General features: G+C 38.3%; 1 protein-coding gene across 5 annotated transcripts in view; it reads right to left on the bottom strand.

Annotated features, from left to right (window-relative positions):
* Positions 1 to 518: 518 nt before the first annotated feature.
* The window catches only part of cdc42bpb (CDC42 binding protein kinase beta (DMPK-like)), a 66,128-nt gene continuing 44,083 nt past the window's right edge, over positions 519 to 22,563 (bottom strand). Inside the window, exons 14-38 of one of the 5 annotated variants that reach the window (XM_089118543.1) lie at positions 21,714 to 21,961; positions 21,011 to 21,116; positions 20,800 to 20,924; positions 20,561 to 20,666; positions 17,779 to 17,927; positions 17,149 to 17,246; positions 16,836 to 16,915; positions 15,192 to 15,242; positions 13,763 to 13,846; positions 13,514 to 13,588; positions 13,284 to 13,389; positions 12,965 to 13,101; positions 12,692 to 12,831; positions 11,815 to 11,896; positions 11,504 to 11,720; positions 9,964 to 10,026; positions 9,284 to 9,880; positions 7,810 to 7,907; positions 7,628 to 7,712; positions 6,562 to 6,682; positions 6,349 to 6,466; positions 4,860 to 5,051; positions 3,378 to 3,486; positions 3,217 to 3,287; positions 519 to 2,164 (exon numbers count right to left, since the gene is read on the bottom strand). In XM_089118543.1, the coding sequence (XP_088974669.1) occupies positions 2,036 to 2,164; positions 3,217 to 3,287; positions 3,378 to 3,486; positions 4,860 to 5,051; positions 6,349 to 6,466; positions 6,562 to 6,682; positions 7,628 to 7,712; positions 7,810 to 7,907; positions 9,284 to 9,880; positions 9,964 to 10,026; positions 11,504 to 11,720; positions 11,815 to 11,896; positions 12,692 to 12,831; positions 12,965 to 13,101; positions 13,284 to 13,389; positions 13,514 to 13,588; positions 13,763 to 13,846; positions 15,192 to 15,242; positions 16,836 to 16,915; positions 17,149 to 17,246; positions 17,779 to 17,927; positions 20,561 to 20,666; positions 20,800 to 20,924; positions 21,011 to 21,116; positions 21,714 to 21,961 (3,387 nt within the window). In that variant the 3' untranslated portion in view covers positions 519 to 2,035. Of the gene's footprint in view, positions 2,165 to 3,216; positions 3,288 to 3,377; positions 3,487 to 4,859; positions 5,055 to 6,348; positions 6,467 to 6,561; positions 6,683 to 7,627; positions 7,713 to 7,809; positions 7,908 to 9,283; positions 9,881 to 9,963; positions 10,027 to 11,503; positions 11,721 to 11,814; positions 11,897 to 12,691; positions 12,832 to 12,964; positions 13,102 to 13,283; positions 13,390 to 13,513; positions 13,589 to 13,762; positions 13,847 to 15,191; positions 15,243 to 16,835; positions 16,916 to 17,148; positions 17,247 to 17,778; positions 17,928 to 20,560; positions 20,667 to 20,799; positions 20,925 to 21,010; positions 21,117 to 21,713; positions 21,962 to 22,563 lie in introns of all 5 variants that reach the window. The other 4 variants (XM_089118541.1, XM_089118544.1, XM_089118545.1 and 1 more) reach the window with 4 other exon arrangements.

The following is a 22,563-nucleotide window of genomic DNA, read 5'->3' on the forward strand; positions in this document are numbered from 1 at the left end:
AAAATAACCAAGGCGCGCATCTGAATTAAAGACTACAGGTCCCACAATGCACCGCATAGCTCCGCAAGCCACACCCACTAACACACTCCAAACAAGATGGCGGATATTGATTTTAGTTTCTGCAAGTGAAGTCCCACCCACTGATCTGTAATAGGCCTGTAGGGTGAGTGGGTCCCACACCCTGGAATAATAATGAGCTAATGTTTGTAGTTCATAAACTTTCTAATGAAATATGACTTCCTGCTTATCGTGACACAAAATGACAATTTTTACATCACGATAAGCAAGAAGTATAACACTTAAATCCTTATTTCTCTTATCTCAGGGGAAAATAAGGGAATGAACCATGACCATTCAAAAATATGAGTGTGTTTCTAAAGATATAAAGCTTAATGCAAATGGGTGAAGTGTCCCTTTAAGTGTAATATTTTCAGCAACTAATCAAACAAGATGTGTAACCGACTTAAATTGACCAAAGACTAATTTTAGCCTAGATATGAAAGATTCAAATTCAACAATAAAAGCACAACAGGTACTCTTTTATTGTTCGTTCAAATTTATGTGGCTAACAAGTCAATAATTACAAAGATTTCAACCTGTGATACTTTTTTTTTTTTCCTTTTAAAGTAAAAGCAGTAGTGTTCTGAGGATAAACTTCCATCTGATGAAGCGCACAAGTGAAGAATGGGAGGGGAAGGAGGTACAGGTAAAACCATTCACACAAAATTATTTCCTTGGCCTAAAAAAAAAAAAAAATGTGCAAGTGTTTTACAGTATTTCAGAAGGGTGGGGGTCAACATAATACATTACCGTCAGCCTCGTCAAAACCACTGAAATGCTTTAGCGGACAGTTTATTACTGAAACAGAAGTTGGCACTGAAGGCACACTTGAGTGATAATGGATATGCCGGCCATGCATGCGGATCTCAAGCATGTCAACACACAAACTCGTATCAGAGTCTTTAACAGTGACGGTCCCACATGGCTGCTCGCATGTGTCAAACATCAGAAACCAGAATCAGAGCATGGCTATGGTGAGATAACCTTATCACATATATATTTTTACTTTTATTTTTAAATAGAGCACACAAAGCAGCAGTAGCAGCTTAAGAAGAACTACTGAAATCCTATGAATAGTTGATAGCTGTGTGCCGTTCTCTTATTAAAACACTTATCTATATGTAAAGTCTTCATTTTTGTTGCTTTCTTTTTTCTCCGGGTGATAAGCTGAATTAGATATCTTTGTGGGAAACATCCAAGTTAAAACATGAATATTATAAAGGCTGGTTTAAATGAAGAACTGGAGAGAGAGAAAGAGGAATTATATGACAATAAAAGTGCCCTCTGGTTTGGCTTTAAACCCCTAAAGTCTTTGTCACCGATCTATTGCTCATATGAGATGAGGCGAGACGTTTCACAGGGTTTGTGACGAATCATGTTATGAGTCCAAATGGTTTATACAAGAAAGTCACAGTCCTATATCACCCTCGGTTCCTTTCTTCCTCATACGCTCCTCTCTTCGGCCCCCTGGCCTTGATAAGTGTTCCTGATAATATACATTTAAAAACAGCATAAGAAGTCTCTTTCTGAAGGGAAGCTACGAATCCAGAAGCAATTCTGACACAGCAGATGCAATGCATGTTCATTTACTAAAGTAAAAAAATTGCAATTAAGATTTAAAATAAAATAAAAGTCCATTATACTAATCTGACCCAGTTAGTGTAATACCATTGACATTTCCAGCAGGGGGCAGGCTTTTATATTGTATTTTTTTTTTTCTTTTTTTTTCGGTGGCTCTGACACGCTCAGGTGTTTCGTCTAAGCCTGCCGGCACAAACTCAACACGTTTCACTTGTGGCGATTGATGCGTCTACCCGGCAGCAGGATTTAGGGTAAACCTTTGGCCTTTGTGTTGAGTGAGCAGGTGACTTGGAAGAGTCTTGGCACTTTTTAGTAAGTCCTAGCTGAGCAGATTGATTGGGGGTGGGGTGTGCCTAGGGTGTGTGCAGGGTGAAAAAGAGGGACTTGTCCTTTTTCAGCCGTCCAGTGATTGATCCAGGCTGTCCAGAGTGAGCTGACTGCGGTGGGGAGAGTTGGGGCTCGGGGGGCTGCTGGGGTTGGAGCTGTTGGAGGGGGTGGAATGTTTGGTCGAGTCAGAGTCGGGCTACAAGAAAAAACAAAACAAGATTAGCAGATCAGTTTCTTGTTAACAAATTCTTGCAAAGTATAAAATACCAAGTGGGTTTTTACAGAAGTATTGTTTGTTCCCTCAAACTAAACCTATAAAAAAATATTGAATACAACTCAAATAAAGTAAAGATATTCAATTAAAAACATCAACTTTAACTTGAAAGTAAACTCAAACCTACTAAATGACAAAATAACCAAGTTAGGGGTGTAACGATACCTTCATGTCACAATTCGATACATATCACAATGCTGAACTTATAATTTGATATTTTTGCGATACTCCCAGGCAAAAGGATAACAAAAAATGTACTAAAATGCTAAATTGGAAAAAATGTTAAAACGCTAAATTTGATATTACATTGTTGGTGTAAATGAATAGACTTGGATTTGGTGTTGGAAACCCAATGCACAGGACAATGGTGACACTGGAATAAAAATATTCATGATTCTGATGCTGAAAATGCTTGCATTCTGTCACTGAGTATATATATTTTTAAAATAAAGTAGGCCACTTTTTACACAATTATAATTATTCCCATATTGCATAATTATACATTATACTGTATATAGTAGTTTAATGTAGCACTGACACTTAAACTCTGAAAACTAGAATTTTTTCTCACACAGAAATTTAAATTTTTGGGTGAACTGTCAATGACACATTTGGTCACTATCCACAATACGTTGCATTTTGTATTGCGTTATATTGTTACAATATACTGTTACACCCCTAAAAGCACAACTAATTTACTAAATCTAATATTGAAAATACATAAAAAAATGAAAGCCAATTGAACATATTGATAATAGAACTTAAATACTACTAAAATAACACTGGTTTAGAGCTGTAGAATATATTACTGCGAGAACTGGGGCAGTTATTACAGACCACAAAATGAGGACAAGAAAACTCGCTCAGTAGCCGAAAGCACCTCAAAGCTCCTCTAACCATCCATCATGTCACCTCGAGCAGCGAGTGAATTCAATCCATATTTAACATCACTGGGGAGGTCATTAAGTTCGTACCTCTCTGTCAAAGTCTTGATCTTGATCAGAAATACTGCGAGATGATCCTGCTCCTCCAAAATCTCCTCCTCCTTTAAACAAAGTACACATTTCAGGCATTTAGAAGGGTAAGCCGGTGTGTGTCTGTGCAAGTCGGTGTGTTTTTAAGGAATGGCACCCACCTGAGGCAGTGCGGGTGATGTGGGTCTTACTCCTCTGTTGCCGTGAGATGCTGGACAGAGGTCGTGGCTTGTCTTTAGACAGGTCGTCCTGAGAAGAGGGCATCACACTCTGCAGCAGAGGTACAAGAAGTCAGACAGACTAGGCCACAGTAAAAGCTACTGTGTGGAATCACTCTTTTTTCTTTATTTCAAACTAGAAGATTATTTTCAGCTCTTTAACTTTTGTTTTTTTGTCTTTCTTCAAAGGAATATTTTGTTAATTACAAATTAACCTCAATCAAAGGCATTTTTGAGCATTATTCAGAATCATGAGCTGTCACAATGTATCAGTTTTGTCAATAACTGCAATAATATTGTTATCGTGAATTATTTTGGCCACAAGAATTGCGTACTGAAAATATTATAATTTACCAGCCCTAATTTGGAAACAATTTGACTTGGACTTAGGCCTGGTTTCACAGACAGGGTTTAGATTGAGCCAGGATCAGGACTAGTCTGTCTTTTTTCTGTCGAAAAAAAATTAAGGTTTTTGATAAAAACATTCTAGGATTTTTCTCCATATAATGGACTTCATTGGGTACCAAACGGTCTAAATGAGAGTTTCAGTGCAGCTTCAAAGGGCTTTAAACGATTTCATACGATGAATAAGGGTCTTATCTAGCGAAACGATCGGTCATTTCAAAAATAAATAAAAAAGTTTGTTTTATAAGCACAAATGCTCGCCTTGCTCTGTTCTGTGATGCGCGTCTGTGACTCATGTTCGAACAAAATGAACGAATCTTTTTTCGAGTCATTTCGTTCGTTGAATGAATGAAATGACTCGAAAAAAGATTCGTTCATTTTGAACGAGTTCGAACAGGAGAGTCGAGCAAGGCGAGCATTTCTGCTTATAAAACTTGAAACATTTTTAATTTATTTTTTAAATGAACCGTTTGGTGCCCAATGAAGTCCATTATATGGAGAAAATCCTGGAATGTTTTCATCAAAAACCTTCATTTCTTTTCGACTGAAGAAAGAAAGACATGGACATCTTGGATGACATGGGGGTGAGTAAATTATCAGCAAAAGTTTTTTTTTAAAAGTGAACTATAAAGTAGCTTTTACAATTGTGCCTTAGAAAAAACCATTACTGGTGTGCATCCGCTAGTTTACATCAATAAACTTTGACATAAGCTAGCAACGCACACAAAAAAACAGAATGACCGATTTTAGATTTTTATTTTCACTTAAAATCAGCGTGAAAATATGTAGTCAAATTATAAACGTGAAGTTTTATTAACCTCCTGAAATGGTTCATTTGAAACATTTTCACTACCCAAAAAACAATCAGTTTAAGCATGAACAGAGTTCAGCAGGACAGGGATGGTATAACACAGGAGAAGAGGGAGGAAAGGAAGTCCAGGGCCTGGAGGGTGCGGTGGGGGAGGGATGGGGAATTGGGAGGAAGAGGAAGTGGGGTGGGGAGGGGTGTTGCTAGCCTACCCTTCCTAGGGAGGATGTGGAAGGAGAGGAGGAGGAAGAGGAGAACTGAAGTAGGCTCTGCTGGGAAGAAGGCTCTTTCTGCAGATAGAGCCCGGCAGATACGGGACTCATGTGATAGACGTGCTCAAAGTTGATCGGAGGGGAGATCAGGGCATGGTGGCGAGAGGATGAGGGGGAGGGAGTCTCGCTCTGCTGCTGCCACGGCAACCAGAGGACAGAGCGAATCCACGACCAGAGCGAAAACAGAAGGAGAGACATGAACAGGAAAGAGAGACAGAGAAAAGGGTGTGAGGGTGGAAGAGAGGGGCTGGCTGGCTGGCTTTGAAGAAGAAACATGCAGAGAGAAGGGAAAGATTTTGGAGCTGTGCAGTAAAATGAAAGAAAAGGATGTTAGGATGAGTAATAATAAAACCCTACAAGTCAATGGTGTGTCCAAATAGCACATCTGTGAATTATCACAAACCCAAACGTACAGCATTCAAGACTCAATTTAACTGGCAGAAACTCATTTATTAAATAAACTTTACCTGGTTCTCTCATTTAGGAGCTATCTTAAAAAAACAACTTACAGTGAATCAACTGCATAATCAGTTTATCTGGAAACCGTTAGCTGAGATCATTTTGAATAGAAGTATTTCAGAGGTGGCATGACAGCGGTCTACTAATTGGCAGAACAAGAAAAATACAATTGCTAAATAATGTTAAATCTATTTTTTATTACACACACACACACACACACACACAAAATATAATAAATGATAAATACAATTTTAACTACAAACTACAATATTATGTATATCTTTATCTACACACTGTAAATCAATCGGTTAAGTAAGTAGACTGATCCATGTCTCAGTCTCAATGTAACAAGTTTTCACTAAAAAAAACTGGATGATTAAAGTAATTTGCTCGGGAAACTGTGTTTTTGATTCACTAACAAGAACGTCTCGTAAGAATAATTTGTCCAGAATCAGTAATCAGACTGCAATGGCTGTGCTGGAAGTTTTGTGCTGTAGATTCATAAGCGGTATCATAGCGACTGAATACTAAAAAACAAAAACAAAAAACAAAAAAAACAAAAAAAAACAAGTGAAATTATGTTCGTTCCATGGTATGAATAAAAATGAAAATGGTCTAAATAAAAGGTGGTTCTCGGATTCCTCCTGCCCTAATTAGAACAGTGGTTCTTAATTTTGCTCCTGGGGACCCCATAGCGCTGCACATTTTGAATCCTCTCGCTAACACACCTGCTTAAAGTAACTGGCTCCATGACCTGAATTAGTAGCGTCTCATTAGTGAAACACCTGAAGTGTGTGGAGGAAACTCAGGCAGCAGAGTTTAGAAAGACACTGCCTTATAGAAACCTGGGCTCAAGGGCACATTGTTGAGCCTGGTCTTTGAAAACCTCTTCAGCTGATGGGTCGCCCCATGCAGAAGTCCCTAAGCTTTTAGCACCAGGTATGTTTCTAAATTTATTTTAAGGTATTACCAGAGGCAGATCCATGAGGACCTGCATGCCGTCGCCTGGGCCCATGTGAGCAACATGGTTGAAGTTGGTGGGGTTGGAGATCAGCTTGGATCTCATTTCAGGATCCCTCAGCATCTCCCTTTTATAACGAAAAGGAAACAACGTCAAATGGATTAGGAGAAATGCAGGAGTGCGGCAGTGTGAGAAATGTACACCTAAAGCCACCCGTCGTACCTTCTCTGCTGCAGCCGCTCCTCCTCAGGAACTTTAAAAAGGAACTTCCTCTTGCTGCGTGTCCTCACCATCAGCTTCTTGCTGTTGTCTGAGGTCTCGGGGATGGCTAGGTCACAGCCATCTGTGGAAATAGTGTGAATGAGGTTAAAAAATGGTTATAGTTGCTAAAATATAGCAGTCCTGGGTTTCTGAGCTACTGTTTCTGAACGCACTGTGGAACTAGTTGGCAGTGAGCCTGGAGGAGGTGTGACAAATGAGGTCATTTTAGTTTACCAAACAAAAGCGTCTTTATCAAGTGGGTAGGAAGTGAATTGTAAAAGCACCACAAAGGGTGAAGCCTTCCATTTTATTACCTGAGCTGCTCTTATGTTTCTTATGAATCACTGTTTTTGAACAAATCTTGAAAATGAACAAATCGTTCCCATTCACTTCTATCTAGGGACTCGTAACAAATATGTGAGTAATCAAAATCAAATCTTTTTCATTGAAGGCATGAAAATGTGAGCTTTGCAAAGAAGAGATTTCAAAGTATGACTATTGAAAGAGCCAAGAGCGTTCAAGAGTGGGATGTGAAGAAATATTTCAGTGGTTAACTGTACTGAACAAAAGCTTCAAGTCTAAATTAGACTCCCATTAAAGACGTCTTATGGTGCCTAAAACCCCCTTTAAAAAAGGTCTCTTAATAGATTGGTTTTTAACTAATCAGTTGAGTGAATAACATAACACTCACAATGATTCGTAACGTTCAACTCAATTGGCAGACAGGGCCACTGAACAAATCATTCTAGTGAACCGATTTAAAAGACTCAAGTTACTGAGATGAATCAAAATCTCCACCACTACTGAGCTCTAAGCATGTGTGGGCTTGCGTCAGTGTCTGCGTAGGTGGGGGTGATTGACATCACTGTGGAGGACTCATATTTTCACAGGTGGACTATTGTGATCAGAGACTCTTGCAACATTAAGCAATGAAAGAAATTCGGCCTCGGCAGTGAAGCAGACGCAAGGTTCAGTGTGTGGGAGATGTGTGTTGACATGGTGAAGTGTGTGTGGGGTGGGATCAGACCGGAGGAGTTGTTGCTGAAGTAGATGAGGTGGGGCTGCTCAGAGCCCAACAGGTTCAGACTGCCCTCCACATTCAGGGGCCGAATCTAAAGACATTTTTTTTAAAGTCAGATCAGCTTCTCTCATTAATATTAATTATATTAAATGCTGCTTTCACAAACCGTAAACTTATACTCCACTCACCCTTCTTAATGAGATGGTCTGGACCCATTCTGTGGTGTGGACGTCAAACACATCTACACCATAATCGCTGTACACCGTCAGGTAGTTCGAGTTTGAGCCTGAAAATAATGATTATGGGTTTGAGATCTCATGCTCATGGTCAGAGGAATGCCTTGGCAAATCATTCATGAAGCCATTCTCAATGGATTGCCTGACATGCCGTGAAACTGGGTCATGTTCTGAGTGAAACATCTGGGGCCTGATTCTTAAAAAAACATTTTCTTCTTATTGTCTGACTTAAGAAAAAAGTGTAAGGGCAAGTAATGTATTTTTTTACTTTACATCATTCCTAAGAAATAAAATAATTGTAAATAACTTAAAGGAGCCGTATGCAAGATTGTGGCCAAAACTGGTACTGCAATCACTTTCAAATTACCACTTTACAGTAAGGTTCATTAGTTAACATTAAATGATGAATTAACTAACATAACCTAACAATGAGCAATGCATTTGTTACAGTATTTATTCATCTTTGTTAATGTTAGTTAATAAAAATACAGCGGTTCATTGTTTCTTCATGTTAGTTCACGGTGCTTTAACTAATGTTACCAGATAGAACTTTTGACTTTAATAACATATTAGTAAATGTTGAAATTAATATTAACTAAGACCATTAAAAACTGAAGAAGATTTGTTCATTCTTAGTTCATGTTACATAAGGTAGTTAAATAATAAACCTTATTTTAAATTGTTACCGGATAACCTCATACTTTAATGGATTGTTTGGATTGTTCTATATTAGGCGTTGCATCATTGTATAATACTAGGTACATACAACAATGTTGCCCTTATCTGCTCCCTCGACCATTCTGCTTCTTTCCGTTTACTGCTGCCCATTTCCCCCCCACTCACGTCCCTGAATGGGGTAGGCCACAGCTTTCCGAAGGGCGCCTCTTACTTTACAACATGATATCAAGAATAATTTTCTTCTTTGCACTGATTCCCTCAATGAGAATTGTCAGCTTTTGCCTACTTTTCAATTTTCATACTGTATGTAATGTAGTGATGCTCATTCAAGTGCTTTTTTATTTATTTATACAAAATAATACAGAATCTTAATATCGGTCAATTATTGGTCATAACATGAAATTAGTAGTATCGACAAAAATCATTTGATTTCAACGGGGCATTTAACCCATAAGCTTATTAATATAATAAACTATTTGAGAACTATGAGTTTTTTTTTATAATGAAACCAGCTCCTGGTTGTTTATTTATTTCTCTTCCTCCTCACATTCTCTTCTTTGTCTTTTCTACCTCCTCCCTGATTTGCTGTATCTCCTCTGTTCTTTCCTACTCCTCCCTTCCTCCAAGTCTACACATGAAAAGCACCGGAATTTCAGGAGGGCTGAAAACATGAAAACAAACACCGTTGCTTAGATACTTTCACCAATTATTTCTTACTTCCCACACAAGCTCTTTAAAAATCACTTACTGCAGGCAAGTGGCGTGGAAGGCCACATCAGCTCCTGTGTTCGAGAGCGACGCCCTGTCGCGTCCACGTACACTCCCAGCTGACTAAAGCACAGCAGCAGTTCATTTGCCCCCACCTCCATAGCGTGCAGCGCGTCCAGGGACTGCTGGGCCAAAAAGGCTAGCGAGGGGTCGGCCGGGCTAACCAGACTCACCGGTGACGACTCCCCCTGCATGGCCAGCAGAGCAAAGCCTGAGGGGTAACCCACGCACAGCCGTTCACGAATGATCCCCAGCCACTGGGCGATACCGGGCGCCTGCACCTCCCACAGCTTACGGTAATGGGGCTTTGCACGTGTGATTTCATAGCAGATGACCTGGCGCTTCACGCCTGCTAGGAGACACGCTGGGCCGCCGGGGCGTAGGGTACCTATGGTCATCGCCTGGCAGCCCTTCGTTTCGGTCAGCTTGGTATCGAAACCACCCTCTGCACCCTCTAGTGCCGCCCAGCCGTATAAATGGACGTGCCGATTACGGCCAGAAAGCAGGGCCACCATCTTCTCTCTGGGGATGAGCTCAATCTGGCAGACTCTTTTACAGTCGGCAGCACGAACAATAACTGAAAAAGGATAATGAGAAATTAGTAGTTACAGTGAAAACAATGGCAAACAACTAAATCTGTGTAATACAGAATACTCATACCATCTCTGGTGAGCTCGACCACAAACAGGCCTTCTTCTGTCCCCAAAATAATTCGTTCTCGATCTGTAGAGACAATAGCAGGCAGACAAGATTTATGAAGGGTTTCGTCGCGCAAAAAATAAAATTATGTTGTCATTTACTTATCCTCACGCTGTTCTAAACCCATAAGACTTTTGTTCTTATTCAAAACACAAATGAAGATCTTTTTTAATGAAACCTGTGAGATATCTGTCCCTCTATTAAAAGTCCATTCCTCAGGGTTCCCACGCCTTGGTTAACTTCAAATTCAAGGAACTTTCAAGGACTTCCCAGGTCCAATACCTTTAAATTCAAGGAATTAATGTGGGGACACATTTCAAGTGAGAGCAAGGTTACATCGTGTTACCTTGTAGGATACATTGTTAGTTTTGCGTGAGTGAACGTCATGGCAACGAACAAAAAATACCTCATGCGGAAACACTTAACGTAAAGCATAAATGCGCATAAACTAACGTAAATCAAGCATAGGCAAGTGTTGGCAAAATAACACATTAGTGGAGCGGAGGGCATAATATGGATTTTTTTCCCCAGAAAATTTCTTGCACAAAATAAATTCAAGCATTTTCAAGAACCTGTATCTATGTATGTTTATTTTCAAAAACTTTCCAGGGCCTTGAAAAAAAAAAAAAAAATTCAGATTCACAAACTTTCAAGGATTTCAAGGACCCGTGGGAACCTAATAAAGCTACTCGCAGGTAAAATGATCTCTGGCTATGAATTTCCATTTTTATTTACTAAAAACGTCAATGCTGGATATTACTATTAAAATATGAATACTATTACAAGAAAACATGTCCATGAACTCATTTATGCTTATTTATAGCACAAGAGAAATTCAATAATGAACTTAAAAGTTTGCATTTAAAAGAGAAGCTTTTCACTTTTTTATTCCTCTTTTTGCCTTTGGTAATTGTCCAATGGTCCTTTGGTATGACAAATGAAATTTAAAGTACATATATTCCATGTAGTCTCTCAATTAATTAATAATGTGCCATAATTATGCAACATTTAGGTGTTGGGTAACGCTTCCTTTTACAGTCCAGTTACCCATGTAAATACTATGTACTTATTTTAGTAACTACAATTACTGGGTAATAACTAGTACTAACCCTGAACCTACCCTTGTTACATGTACTTACCTTATATTAGCCAGTATACTGCAAGTACTGTACTGTAAAAGGAAGCGTTACCTAGAAATGCTGTCAGATTTTAGCATGTCACAGGGACTGAAACTTCTGAAAGGTATTTCATGCTGTAATGTAACTTCGAAAAGAGCTAAATAGGGACAATAAATGGACAAAAAGCAGCATTTCAGTGGAATACACTGATCATAAACAGTCTCACATATACAAATTCAAATAAGTGAAAATTATTAAGTATTCAGAAATGCTCATTGCTCTTAAAAAATGTGTGAAAGTGGTACATTATATTGATTGTTTGACTAACTAATAAGTAGCAATACCAGAGGTTAACATCCCCGTCTCCCAAACACTGTACTCGCCTAAGATGGCCGCAGAGAGTGTAGTTTTGATGGCAGGCAGGCTGCTGTCGTAGGCCTCGTGCAGGACATGCACCACGCGGTTCTTCAGGCGGTTCTTGGCCAGGATGTTTTGTAGGCCCTCTAGGATGCCCACCCACTTCCTCTTCTCTGCCTCACTCTCAGCTAACACCAGCAGAGGCACCGGTCGGATCGGGGAGTTCAGAGTGGAAGATGAAACCTGCGCAGTTCAGGGCAAATATTGACAATTATCGTGATGCATGATTAGGCAATTTAGAGAGTATTTAGAGAACAGGAAACATTTCAGAGCGTACCCGGAATATACAGGGAATGTCTTTACGACTAGCATGGATCACATCAGATGCCAAAACAGAGCTTACAGAGAACTCCTCGTCTCTGTGAGGAAAAGAACGAAAATATCACACAAATGGAAAATACTACTTGCTATTTCCAAGTCATCATGTCTGGGTTTATTTTGTGATAATGACATAAAAAAATTCTTCATCAGTATGTTTTGTTTTTTTTTAAATACTGTGTCTTAAAATTGATCAAAAGTGAATTAAGGCATTTATAATGTTACAAAAGATTTGAATTTCAAATAAATGCTTTTTTTTTTACTTTCTATTCATCAAAGAATCCATGAGAGAAAAAAAAAATTAAAATGAAAAAAAAAAAAAAGAAAATTCTGCTTCATCATCACAGGAATAAATTACATTTTAAAATATATTACAATGGAAACCAGTTATTTTAAATGGCAATAATATTATGCAATATATGAAGAGTTCAGATGCAAAAGCCTCTAAATGCCATTTGAAATTTTCTTCTAAAATGACCATTTTTATCAAGCTTACAGAGAACTCCTCGTCTCTGTGAGGAAAAGAACGAAAATGTCACACAAATGGAAAATACTACTTGCATATTTAATTTCAGTAATTTCACTTAAATGACAATTAATAGGTAATCTTCATTGCCATTTAAGTGAAATTACTGAACTTAAATATACAAGCTTGATAAAAATGATCATTTTAGAAGAAAATTTCAAATGGCACTTAGAGGCTTTTGCATCTGAACTCTTCATATACTTTAGTTTTGTATATAAATGCAGCCTTGGTGACCATAAGACTTGAGTGTCGCAGACCACTACATTATTCACTGACTGTGTGTCGAGTACAAAACGTGACTAAACCTAACCTCAAGTCGAGGACCTGACTGGCCATCACAACAGGCTGAGTGGACTTCCCTTCTGGGACCTCATAGAGGAAGAGTTTACAGTCACACACTACAGCATAAGCCCTCTGCCAGCCCTTTTTCACTCCTGTGGGCTTCGGGATCTGAAAGAGCAGTAAACGCACAAGGCAATTTAAGGTACCGGATGGCATTTAGTATAAAACATGAGTTCAATGCAACTGTTCAGGTAAATTAAATAATAAGTGACCAGAAACGTTACTACGTTGTCATTCTCACCCTGACAAAGCCTTTGTAGGCTGTTCCAATGCCCCTTTGCACATCGATACCCAGAGGCCTCTTGGCCTGCTCTGGAGGAATGGGGCAAACCTGGGGCGCGTTGTCTTTACAAGACACGTGGCAGATGAAAGAGCATACTAGAAGAGATGCAGTGAGGAAGAGAGAATTACTAAACATTCACATCACTTTCTTACAACAATAAGTGAAATTTGCATAGAAATATTTCATCTCAGAACAAAAGCTCCTTATCAACTCCCTAAGCCACCATTTTAAAGACACCGTCTCAGATCTTTTTTTTTATCACCAACACTTAGCTCACCCTCGCAGGCGTAGCCTTGTCGGATCTGGCCCACCATCAGTGAGGTACAGTGAGTGCACTGGGTCGGGCTGGAGAAGGTCTTGATGCTCAGCTGATGAGCTTTAGGCTGTTGACACAAACAGAGTAATGAACGTATGCTGAGGCTGAGGAGCCAATAGGATTATACTGACAAACAAAGACCTAAAGGAACAGGCTAATGATGAGTCAGACACATCCCATGGCGGATTTACCTTTGGCGCACAGAGAGTGGGCTGATACATCGGAGAAGGTGCAGCAGGGGTGGTCGCTTGAGGCTTGACTGGTTCCTAAAGGATTACAACAATGCATAAGCAAAAAACGTTTTGTTTCGAGGATTTTCTTTTTCCCAAGCTTATTCCTATCTATTACTATTCAGGAAATGACTCAATCAATGACCGATGTATTCGACAGGAAGTCTGACAGCGGCAGAATGTAATAGGAACTGTTAGGTGGACACTCACATCCTGTTCTGAAGCCACTGATGGGGAGGAAGAGGGAATGTCAGTCTTCTGGGGTGTGGCGTCCACATCACCAATGGAGCTTGTCTGAGGGAAAAGACCACAATTGTGAAACATGTGCTCAAAATGTGTATGAATCATTTGGTGGGGGTTATTTTTGTTCCATCTAAATTCATAATGCATTAGTGAAATGCATCATGTGTGTTATATAAATGACACAGCAGTCATGTGCTTACTCATAAAAATCATGAGCAAAAGGTTTACATATTAATAGAATATTACATTAATTTTACATATACAAGTTAATGTTTTTCAAAAAGCATTTTATGCTCATGGCTCCATTTATTTGGTCAAAAAATACAATTATTACAATTTACATTTTGAAAACAGATCTTCTGAGACAATCCTTTTTTCCAGGATTCTTTGATGAATATAAAAGTTCAAAAGAAAGGCATTTTTTAAATAGATATCTTTTAACGAAAACGTCTGACTGGCTGAATAAAAGTAAAATCTTGCCGAACCCCATCTTTCAAATGTATACATTATATAAATATATATAATTCTTATGGGTTTGTTTAAGTCTTTAAGCAAAAGACTTAGCAAACACCACTAGTAAACACCAAAGCACTTGACTGACATTATCTGTAATTAAACCCCACAATGACACAAAAACAATACTTACCAAGAACTGTAAAACAAAAGATACTGTTATGGTCTAATCTATGCAACATTTAAATACACAACAGTGATGCAGAATTTTAGACTGGCGGGTAATTTTCTCCAATAATTACTGTCATATTCAATTAGCTTACAAGCACATACTCACCATCACCTCCTATATTGGTAAGTAATAAATCATTGTGAAACATCCCCCAAAACTTAATCATCTTTTATCATTTTATTTCATCTGATTCGTTTTACGGCTGGTTGCCTTAGTCCTTCAATCTAAATTATGGATGTTTATTATTGTCCTAGCAGACTCCGAGAGTTAACTAACGGTTTAGTGCATTAGCAGACTTGACAAATGAAGAGAGACGTTATTCACATTAGCCGTTTAAGAGGTTAGAAGGCAATGGGGAGGTGGTTAATACTAATTGTGAGTCTCTAACCTTTAGCGCCTACAATTAGGCTGAATTGGATCTAGGGTCTGATAGCAATTCGGCAAAAGAACGCAGTCAGCAGACAAAATAGATGAAGGGCATGCTGGTTAGGCTAAATGTAAGTTGTATAGTCAATAATGTCTGGCCTTTAATGGTGAGTCAGGCATTGTTAATGCAAGTAAAGTGCCGTTTTATCGTGACTAAGCAAAAGAGGAACTGCAGTATGAACTTCTTGACCATAATGCAAACTTTTGAGATACTTTGTCTGCTGACAGATCACTCCTGCCGAGGTTAAAGGTCACAGAGGGAGGAGCTTTGTTTAACAAACTTACTTCATCCCAAAATGCAAGCAGAGATGATGCGGATGAGGAGGAGACAGAGTCCTTTTTTTTTTGAGGGGGACAAAAATAAGATGACAAGTAACAGCTTTTGTCTTTATGAACTTATGGTCACTTTAGGCCTTTTCCCTACAATCTAATGAGTGTTAAAAGCATAGCTCGTCTACATCGGTAGACCTGGTCGCTACTTTAAAGTGACAATAGGGCTCCTCTCACATCCTCGATATGGAAGCAGTTTTGTTAAACTGAAAGATAGGCATCAGTCTTGCAAAACTCTCATCTGCCTTTGTCTCTAAGCATAATGGGACATCTGGCCCAAAGTAGAAATACAGAGGTTACACTGGTTTACCTCTGTACACCAAGCAGTCCTATGCTAATAAACACCACTGGTAATATACAGAGGTAGGATGGAAAGGAAATGCCATCAAAAATTTTCTAAAAGGGGAACGAGTTCGGCAAAAGGACCTTGAGCCAGAAATCGGCAAAGTTGTGTTTATGTCAAAGTGCTGCCCATGAGGCTATCGGCTCTGACTGAATCATTTTACAAAAAAAAAAAAAAAATGAAGTGAAGTGCTGAGGGTTACACATTACAAGTAATGAAAGCTTTGCATACAGATTAATTTTAAGTAACTAGTTAAATAACACATTAGTTTTAAATTTACACCAAAATCTGAGCAACTTTTTCCAGTCCCCATGTAGAAAGAATTTGGGAGTAAGGCACAGAGGACTTGAGTAAACATGATGGTTATTGTAGTCACATTTACTCATCTCACTTTCACAAAAAAAAAAAATCTGTATAAAAACAGTAAAATGCAAACTCATAATATTACGCAAACCTGCAATAATACAAATATACTTTGTGTTTTAATTTCACTTTAACCAACATTCGGTGATCCAATTCAATCACACCAATAAGCAAAAATGACTTTAGATAATATTTTTTTTAATTGATAAATGTGAATTGTATTTCTTTCTTTCTTCTTCTTTTTTTGAAGTGAGAGTGTTAAACCTAACATTCTTCTGGATCTTATTCTTCTGTGATCCAGATTGGCAGCACAACTGTTGTTTGTTTGAGCTGCTACATTACAGGCGTGAATTTGGATTTCCTTCAGTCTGAGGATTTTTCGGGGCTTATTCATTTCACTTGAGCTGTGAAAAGGCCTTTACAATTGCCAAAAACAACTTTTTTAGGGAGGGTATTAAAAAACAAACAAGCAAGTCCAGTCAGATGAGAAATAGTAATGCATAATGCATAACATTTTCTAAAAGTAACTAAGTAATGGAATTAGTTACTTTTTGGGGAGTAACACAATATTGTAATCCATTACTGCGAATGACCAGTGACAATTGTCAGAATGGCAAATTTTGCCAAAAGGCGACAAGGTATGGGAATCTAGTATCTACAGTCTTACGCATGTCATGAGGCAATTGAGTGAATCGGGGATGTCGAAATCATTCGAAACATTTATAAACATGTATACTTGGACTATGGACGTCAACTCATTACTTGATAAACAATCCAATAGGTCTCTGAAGTTCTGAGGCCGGATGTCATTAGGTTGATGAAATGAACAATGGGAGGCCTGTTACGGCATGTAATGTAGTAGCAGATGGCCAGATACTTTTAGAAACACTCACTCTGAACGTCAGGTCATGGGCGAGGGGAGAGGTATTGAAGTACTCAAAGATGGAGTCCTGGAAGTCCGGAAGTTTCAGGCCTACAGTTAAAAAACAACAACAAAAAAACAAAAAACAAAAAAAAAACTGTTACTGTTAAGAGTAATTGATAGATTCAAATAATAGAAGAATCTTTTAATTTAACAATCAGCAGCAGCATTTATGAAAGGTTCCCTTCAGATGTTCCTTCAAAAGGTGACACAATATGTTCATGGTTCAAGGACACTCAAGTCTATTAAGGGTGAAGTAATAACATGTGTATCAGCATTTTCACCTTTGTCTGACCGTGAGCGGCTCTCCTCCATCTCTTTCTTCATGTTCTCAAGCTGTTCCTCTAACTCTCTGTTCTTGGCATCTGTGTCTTTCAGTTTGCTGTAGATGTGTAGGTGTCAAAAAGTAAGGCTTTCACAAAAAGCTACTTAATGGGTCAGCAAACTATGTCATGTATGTCACGGATATCAGCAAAAACACATTAATGACCAGGTGGAAATTGTCCCATTGGGAATATGTTCTTCAAAGTCTAATTTAAACCTGAAAGCCCACAAACTAAAGGATATTGACAAAATTATAAAAAGAATATATAAAATAAAATAAAAAAAAATGCTTCAGAATTATTTATGGTTCCGGACTGTTTCTATGTTGCCCATTATTAATATATTTTAAATATGTTTGTGTATATTATTTATACAAGGGTTGCAGTGATTTGCGGTGATTAACTCAGAAACTTGAAAATGACGCTTAAATGGCAAAAGGGTTGCCAATTCCTGAACTAGATCATTTTAACAAATAACATGCACATAAGACTGAACCAGGACCATGCAACACACAAAGAGAGTGTGTTTGTTATGCATGTATATCTAAATAAAAGATAAGGCTGCTTATTATGGCAGAATCAAAGACTGACCTCTCGAAAGCGATGTTGGCAGCTTTAACCTTGCGCAGCTCATCCTGAACCAGTTGCTTGGCACGGATTTCAGCTTCCAAAGCCGACTGCAGCTCCAGACGGGCAGACATGTCCAACTTTTGGCTGCGGCGCACCTTCCACAAAGGATCCTGCCAAGGAATGGAGATACAAGTTGAAAAGAAACCAGAAAAAGGACCATGTGTACACTGAATCATGACACGGTCACCTTTAAAACATCATTGGCTCATTGGTTGCTGGGTTTTTAATTTTAAGCAGTTATTACTTAAAGACAGATCATATTGTGTTTGTTTAGGAACTTTCGTGGGTTGTCTATAACAGCTAGGGACCATAAAATATTGTTTCTACAGTGTCAACAAGCAGTGCAACGCAGTATCACAAAACAAGATGCTTTTCCTACAATAGTACAATGAAAGCAGCGTGCATGGAAAAAATGCATGCCCAACAGACTACATCACATAACATATATACCGTAAATCCGTTCAAGCACACAAAGGAAATCCCTTAAGATGCATTTTCCATAAATCTGATGGCTCACGAGGGCTTATCTTAGATCTACAACAGTTTAATAGCTATTGATCTCAGCTGTCACCAAGGCTCCACAATTTACATGTGTTCCTACAAGACAACATTTGTCTACATGATCCATGAAGTGACTAGACAGTCATTTACAAAAAAGAGACGGTGACGGCTGCACGACAGCTGAATATTTGGAATTTGGAAAGAAGAGGATTACATCCATTTCATTGATTAAACAGATGAAGTGACTGCGGCTCATGTGCGAGCTCCCATAGCTGATGGGAAGTGAGGGGCGGTGAAGGGCATTCATGGGAGTGTTCCTGGGCGAACTCATCAGCTTTACATTAGAGCTGCTGGTATTTTCCAGCGCGGCTCTCAAAAACGCTCACAATTAGGCTTAATGCTGTGGCACTCTCACTTTTGTTCAAGCTTATCAAATTAGTGACTTCTCAGCGCAACTGATTTGATGCCATAGAATAGCGTACAAGCGGAAGGTTAAGGGTATACAAACACTTGACCTCATGAGAACAATGGAGGAGAGCTTATCCTAAATGGTTTCCATGTTTTGTGAATTATGATCGGTAATGAGGAGAGCTGATGCAGCATTTCCATTCATCTGCCCTCTGAAACTTCAGCTGTAAAGAAATTGGCTATTCACAACCCTGATAGTTTTGCAAATTAAGCAAGCAGACAGATGAATGACAGATTGATTGGCCAATAGCCACGATAACAATCTTATGCTCCGCCTTCTTTTTGGAGCTGCTCCACAGTCAAACTGATTGGAGTTTTGATGGATAAACTCACCCGCTTGGTAACCCGAGGTTGCACCATTGACCTCTGGGTTGGAATGCTTACTCCAGGGCCTTGCTGATATAGCAATTAAAGTTTACACAAAAAATATAATACATTCTCAACAAATCTCTATATAAAATGTTATGTATTTTTAATATAATATTGACAAATATTTAACTGTATACATATATAAAAAATTTTGGGGTCAGTAACTTGTAAGTCTCTTATGCTCACCAATGATGAATTTATTTGATAAAATAAAATTTGTCCAATTTAAAAAAGTTATTTTCTGGAATATTTTTTAAAAAATGTATTTATTCCTGATCCAAAGCTGAATTTTCAGCATCATTACTCCAGTCTTCAGTTTCAAAAAATCCTTCAGAATTTTTTCTAATATGACGATTTGGTGCTCAGGAAACATTCATTATTATCATATATATATATTTTTTTTTCAGGATTCTTTAATCAATAGAAAGTACAAAAGAAAAGTGTCTTTAGTAAATGTCTTCATGTCACTTTTTTATCAATTTAATGCATCCATGCTGAATAAAAAGATGTTACTGACCACAAACTTTTGAATGGTAGTGTATTTTATATTTATAATACAATATAATATATAAAACTGAACAGCCTATTAATTACCGGTACATTCCTTAAGAGACATTTGAGCGGTTATGAAGTAATGTTGTCATATTTGAACAAGAAATGTCAAACTTGTTTACAGAAATGATATTTAAAATCAGAAAAACCACAATCTGTGATATTTTGTTTTATCTCTATGACCCAAACACAGGAATTTTATGGCATAATTTTGCATAGACCATACACCAATTGCCAAACTCTATTCATACCATATCCTGTAGCAACCCTGCAATTAAGCTAATTAGCTCAATTTGAGAAAAAGCAAAGTTGACCACATATTTGAAACGATGGCTTTAACCCAAACCTTCAGGGCTGCAAATCAATAGTTCTCATCAGCAGATCCCACCATGGCAATAACAAACAACACTTTCAAAGGGGGAGGCACTCATGCCAAACTCCTACAGTCTGTCCTTAACCTTATTAGGAAAGGATATTAAATCAAATGTGACCTCCATCACCTACAACATGTCACTTCCCTTCAATCAATTTCCATTAGATTTGCTATTTAAAGCAAATCTAATGTTACTGTGCTACGGCTCAAAGGAGTTAGAGAGAGCTTTCCACTCACTGACAAAATTAGAAGTCTCACTCTATCATCACAGATGCCCTATATATCATCCCTATAAACTAAAAATTGGAGTATAATAGCAGATCAGCTGTTTAACAAAGTTCAGAGGTGAAAGTCTGATTATGCAGTTGTGGAGGGTAGGGCTGGATTATCGGCACTGATTCCTCAAATCAATCATCGGTTTTATTCTCAGATCATAACGTAGCCTCCCCTCTATTCATTTGAACATGTTAAACTGTTTACCAAAGTTCTGGATCCCAGACTGGAGCTTCGCAGAGACTCCAACTCTTCCGTCATCTTGGAGGCCAGAGCCTGAAGGTAGCCACGGGCATCTTTCTCATCGCTCACCCTACAAAACACACACAAGTCTCACATTCGACCATTTGACTGCAATGTCACCATACCAAGATTTCCATTTTATTGCTAAGTTTGCGAAGGCTACAAATGGTTATATAGATAACACTGTACATAGATTCTCTCACCATTGGATGATCTCAGCGATCTGTGCTTCCCAGTGTGCCACACTCTCTTTCTTTGATGCTAGATCCTGGAGCTCATCCTCAAGCTGCCTGTTCTGAGCTGTCAGCTTGTCCACAAAAGTGCAGAGCTACAGGGGAGGAGATTTCAGGATCAGTGTCAAGTCCTGACTCCTGTCAATATTACCCCTGATATACATGCAATACGGTGTCCTACCCTGTCTGTTTCTGCAGTGAGTTTACGGTTTTCATCACTCAGGAGGTTGCGTTCACGTTCATACTTCTCCTTCAGACAACCCATGGACTCGTCCATCTCGGTTTGCCTGTGGACATAGAAATAGGGCTGGAATTAGTGGTCAATATGAGTTGGGGTTTTTTATTGGCTGATGACAGTGCTGCATTAAAACTAAATTGTTTTGACCTAATTAAAAATATGAAGGGAATAACATTAAAGTGAATGGGGTGGTGCTTAGTTCTGTCAATAAAATATTTCAAACACACAATGATTCATAAAATTGGAGTGCAGTGTTTTTGAACATTGTTCACTTCACTGGGCAACATGTAAATGCTCCACACAAATCCCATCACAGATTTGATTCGCTTTAAGCCAATGTTGTATTTGCTTTCAGCATACATTGAAAAAATGAAAAGCTCCAGGTTTATATCCTGGGAGGGACCATGTGTTAAATAATAAAGCTAATGTCTACTATACATGCAAACTCGAAATCTTTGCTTGGTTTTATGTTCAAATAAAGGCATGAGCATAATAATATGCTCATGTATAATATAATATAATATAATATAATATAATATAATATAATATAATATAATATAATATAATATAATATAATATAATATAATATAATATAATATAATAAGTAGCTGGAATCGCAACCCAGACTGTTGACAGAACAGCTTACCGTTCTCTCTTGGCCTTTTCCAGTTTGTCTTTGAGCACCAGCAGCTCTTTGTGCATGGATAGATGTTGACCCTCAGAGTCATGAAGCTCTTTCCTCAGTTTCTTCAGCTCTGTACAGTGGCTGGCATCACGCCTCACCAGCTCCTCCTCATAGAATAACACCTTCTTATCCAGCTCTGACTTCACCTTGGTGAGCTCTTGCTGAGTCTCAGAACTGACGCTAGAGGTGCGACCTGTTCCCTGCTTCACCTGAAAAAGAATCAAAACAATCTAAATCAGATCAAATTCTGAGACTTAAATCAATTCAGGATAATAATTAATAATCAATGAAAACCCTAATACCATATAAAAATAGAAGCATATCAATGGAAAGCAAAGGAAGAGGAAGAGTGAGCAAGGAGGCAAAGGAGAAAGCTTGACTTTCAAGCAGATGGAAAAAACATAAAACATATCAGGAACATCCTGCTAAAAATAACCCCACAGGATATCCTACAGAAGGCAGGAGGAAAAAAGAAAGATGGGAGGGAAAGTAAGGCGATGTTTGAGGTTAACAGGGTGAAAGGCACTGGAGAGAGGTAGATAAAGAACAGATGAATGGAAGAGGAAAATAGTGAATCTCAGAGCAGATGTCAAGAGCATGCCATATTTTAGCCAAAAATCAGATGAATAAGATATCATATTTTGTCAAATTAAGCATGCACAATATATTGGTACATTAGGCCTGTGTTATTAGGTGAGATGTAGAGATCAATATCGGCCAATATAACTCCTTTATTTTCACATTTAGATTATCTTTGCCATCATCTTACACTCACTTAAAGAAAACACTTTAAAAACACTCATTTAATAAC

Source organism: Pimephales promelas, chromosome 13 (genome assembly GCF_988280905.1).
Source record: "Pimephales promelas chromosome 13, fPimPro1.hap1.1, whole genome shotgun sequence".
NCBI lineage: Eukaryota > Metazoa > Chordata > Actinopteri > Cypriniformes > Leuciscidae > Pimephales > Pimephales promelas.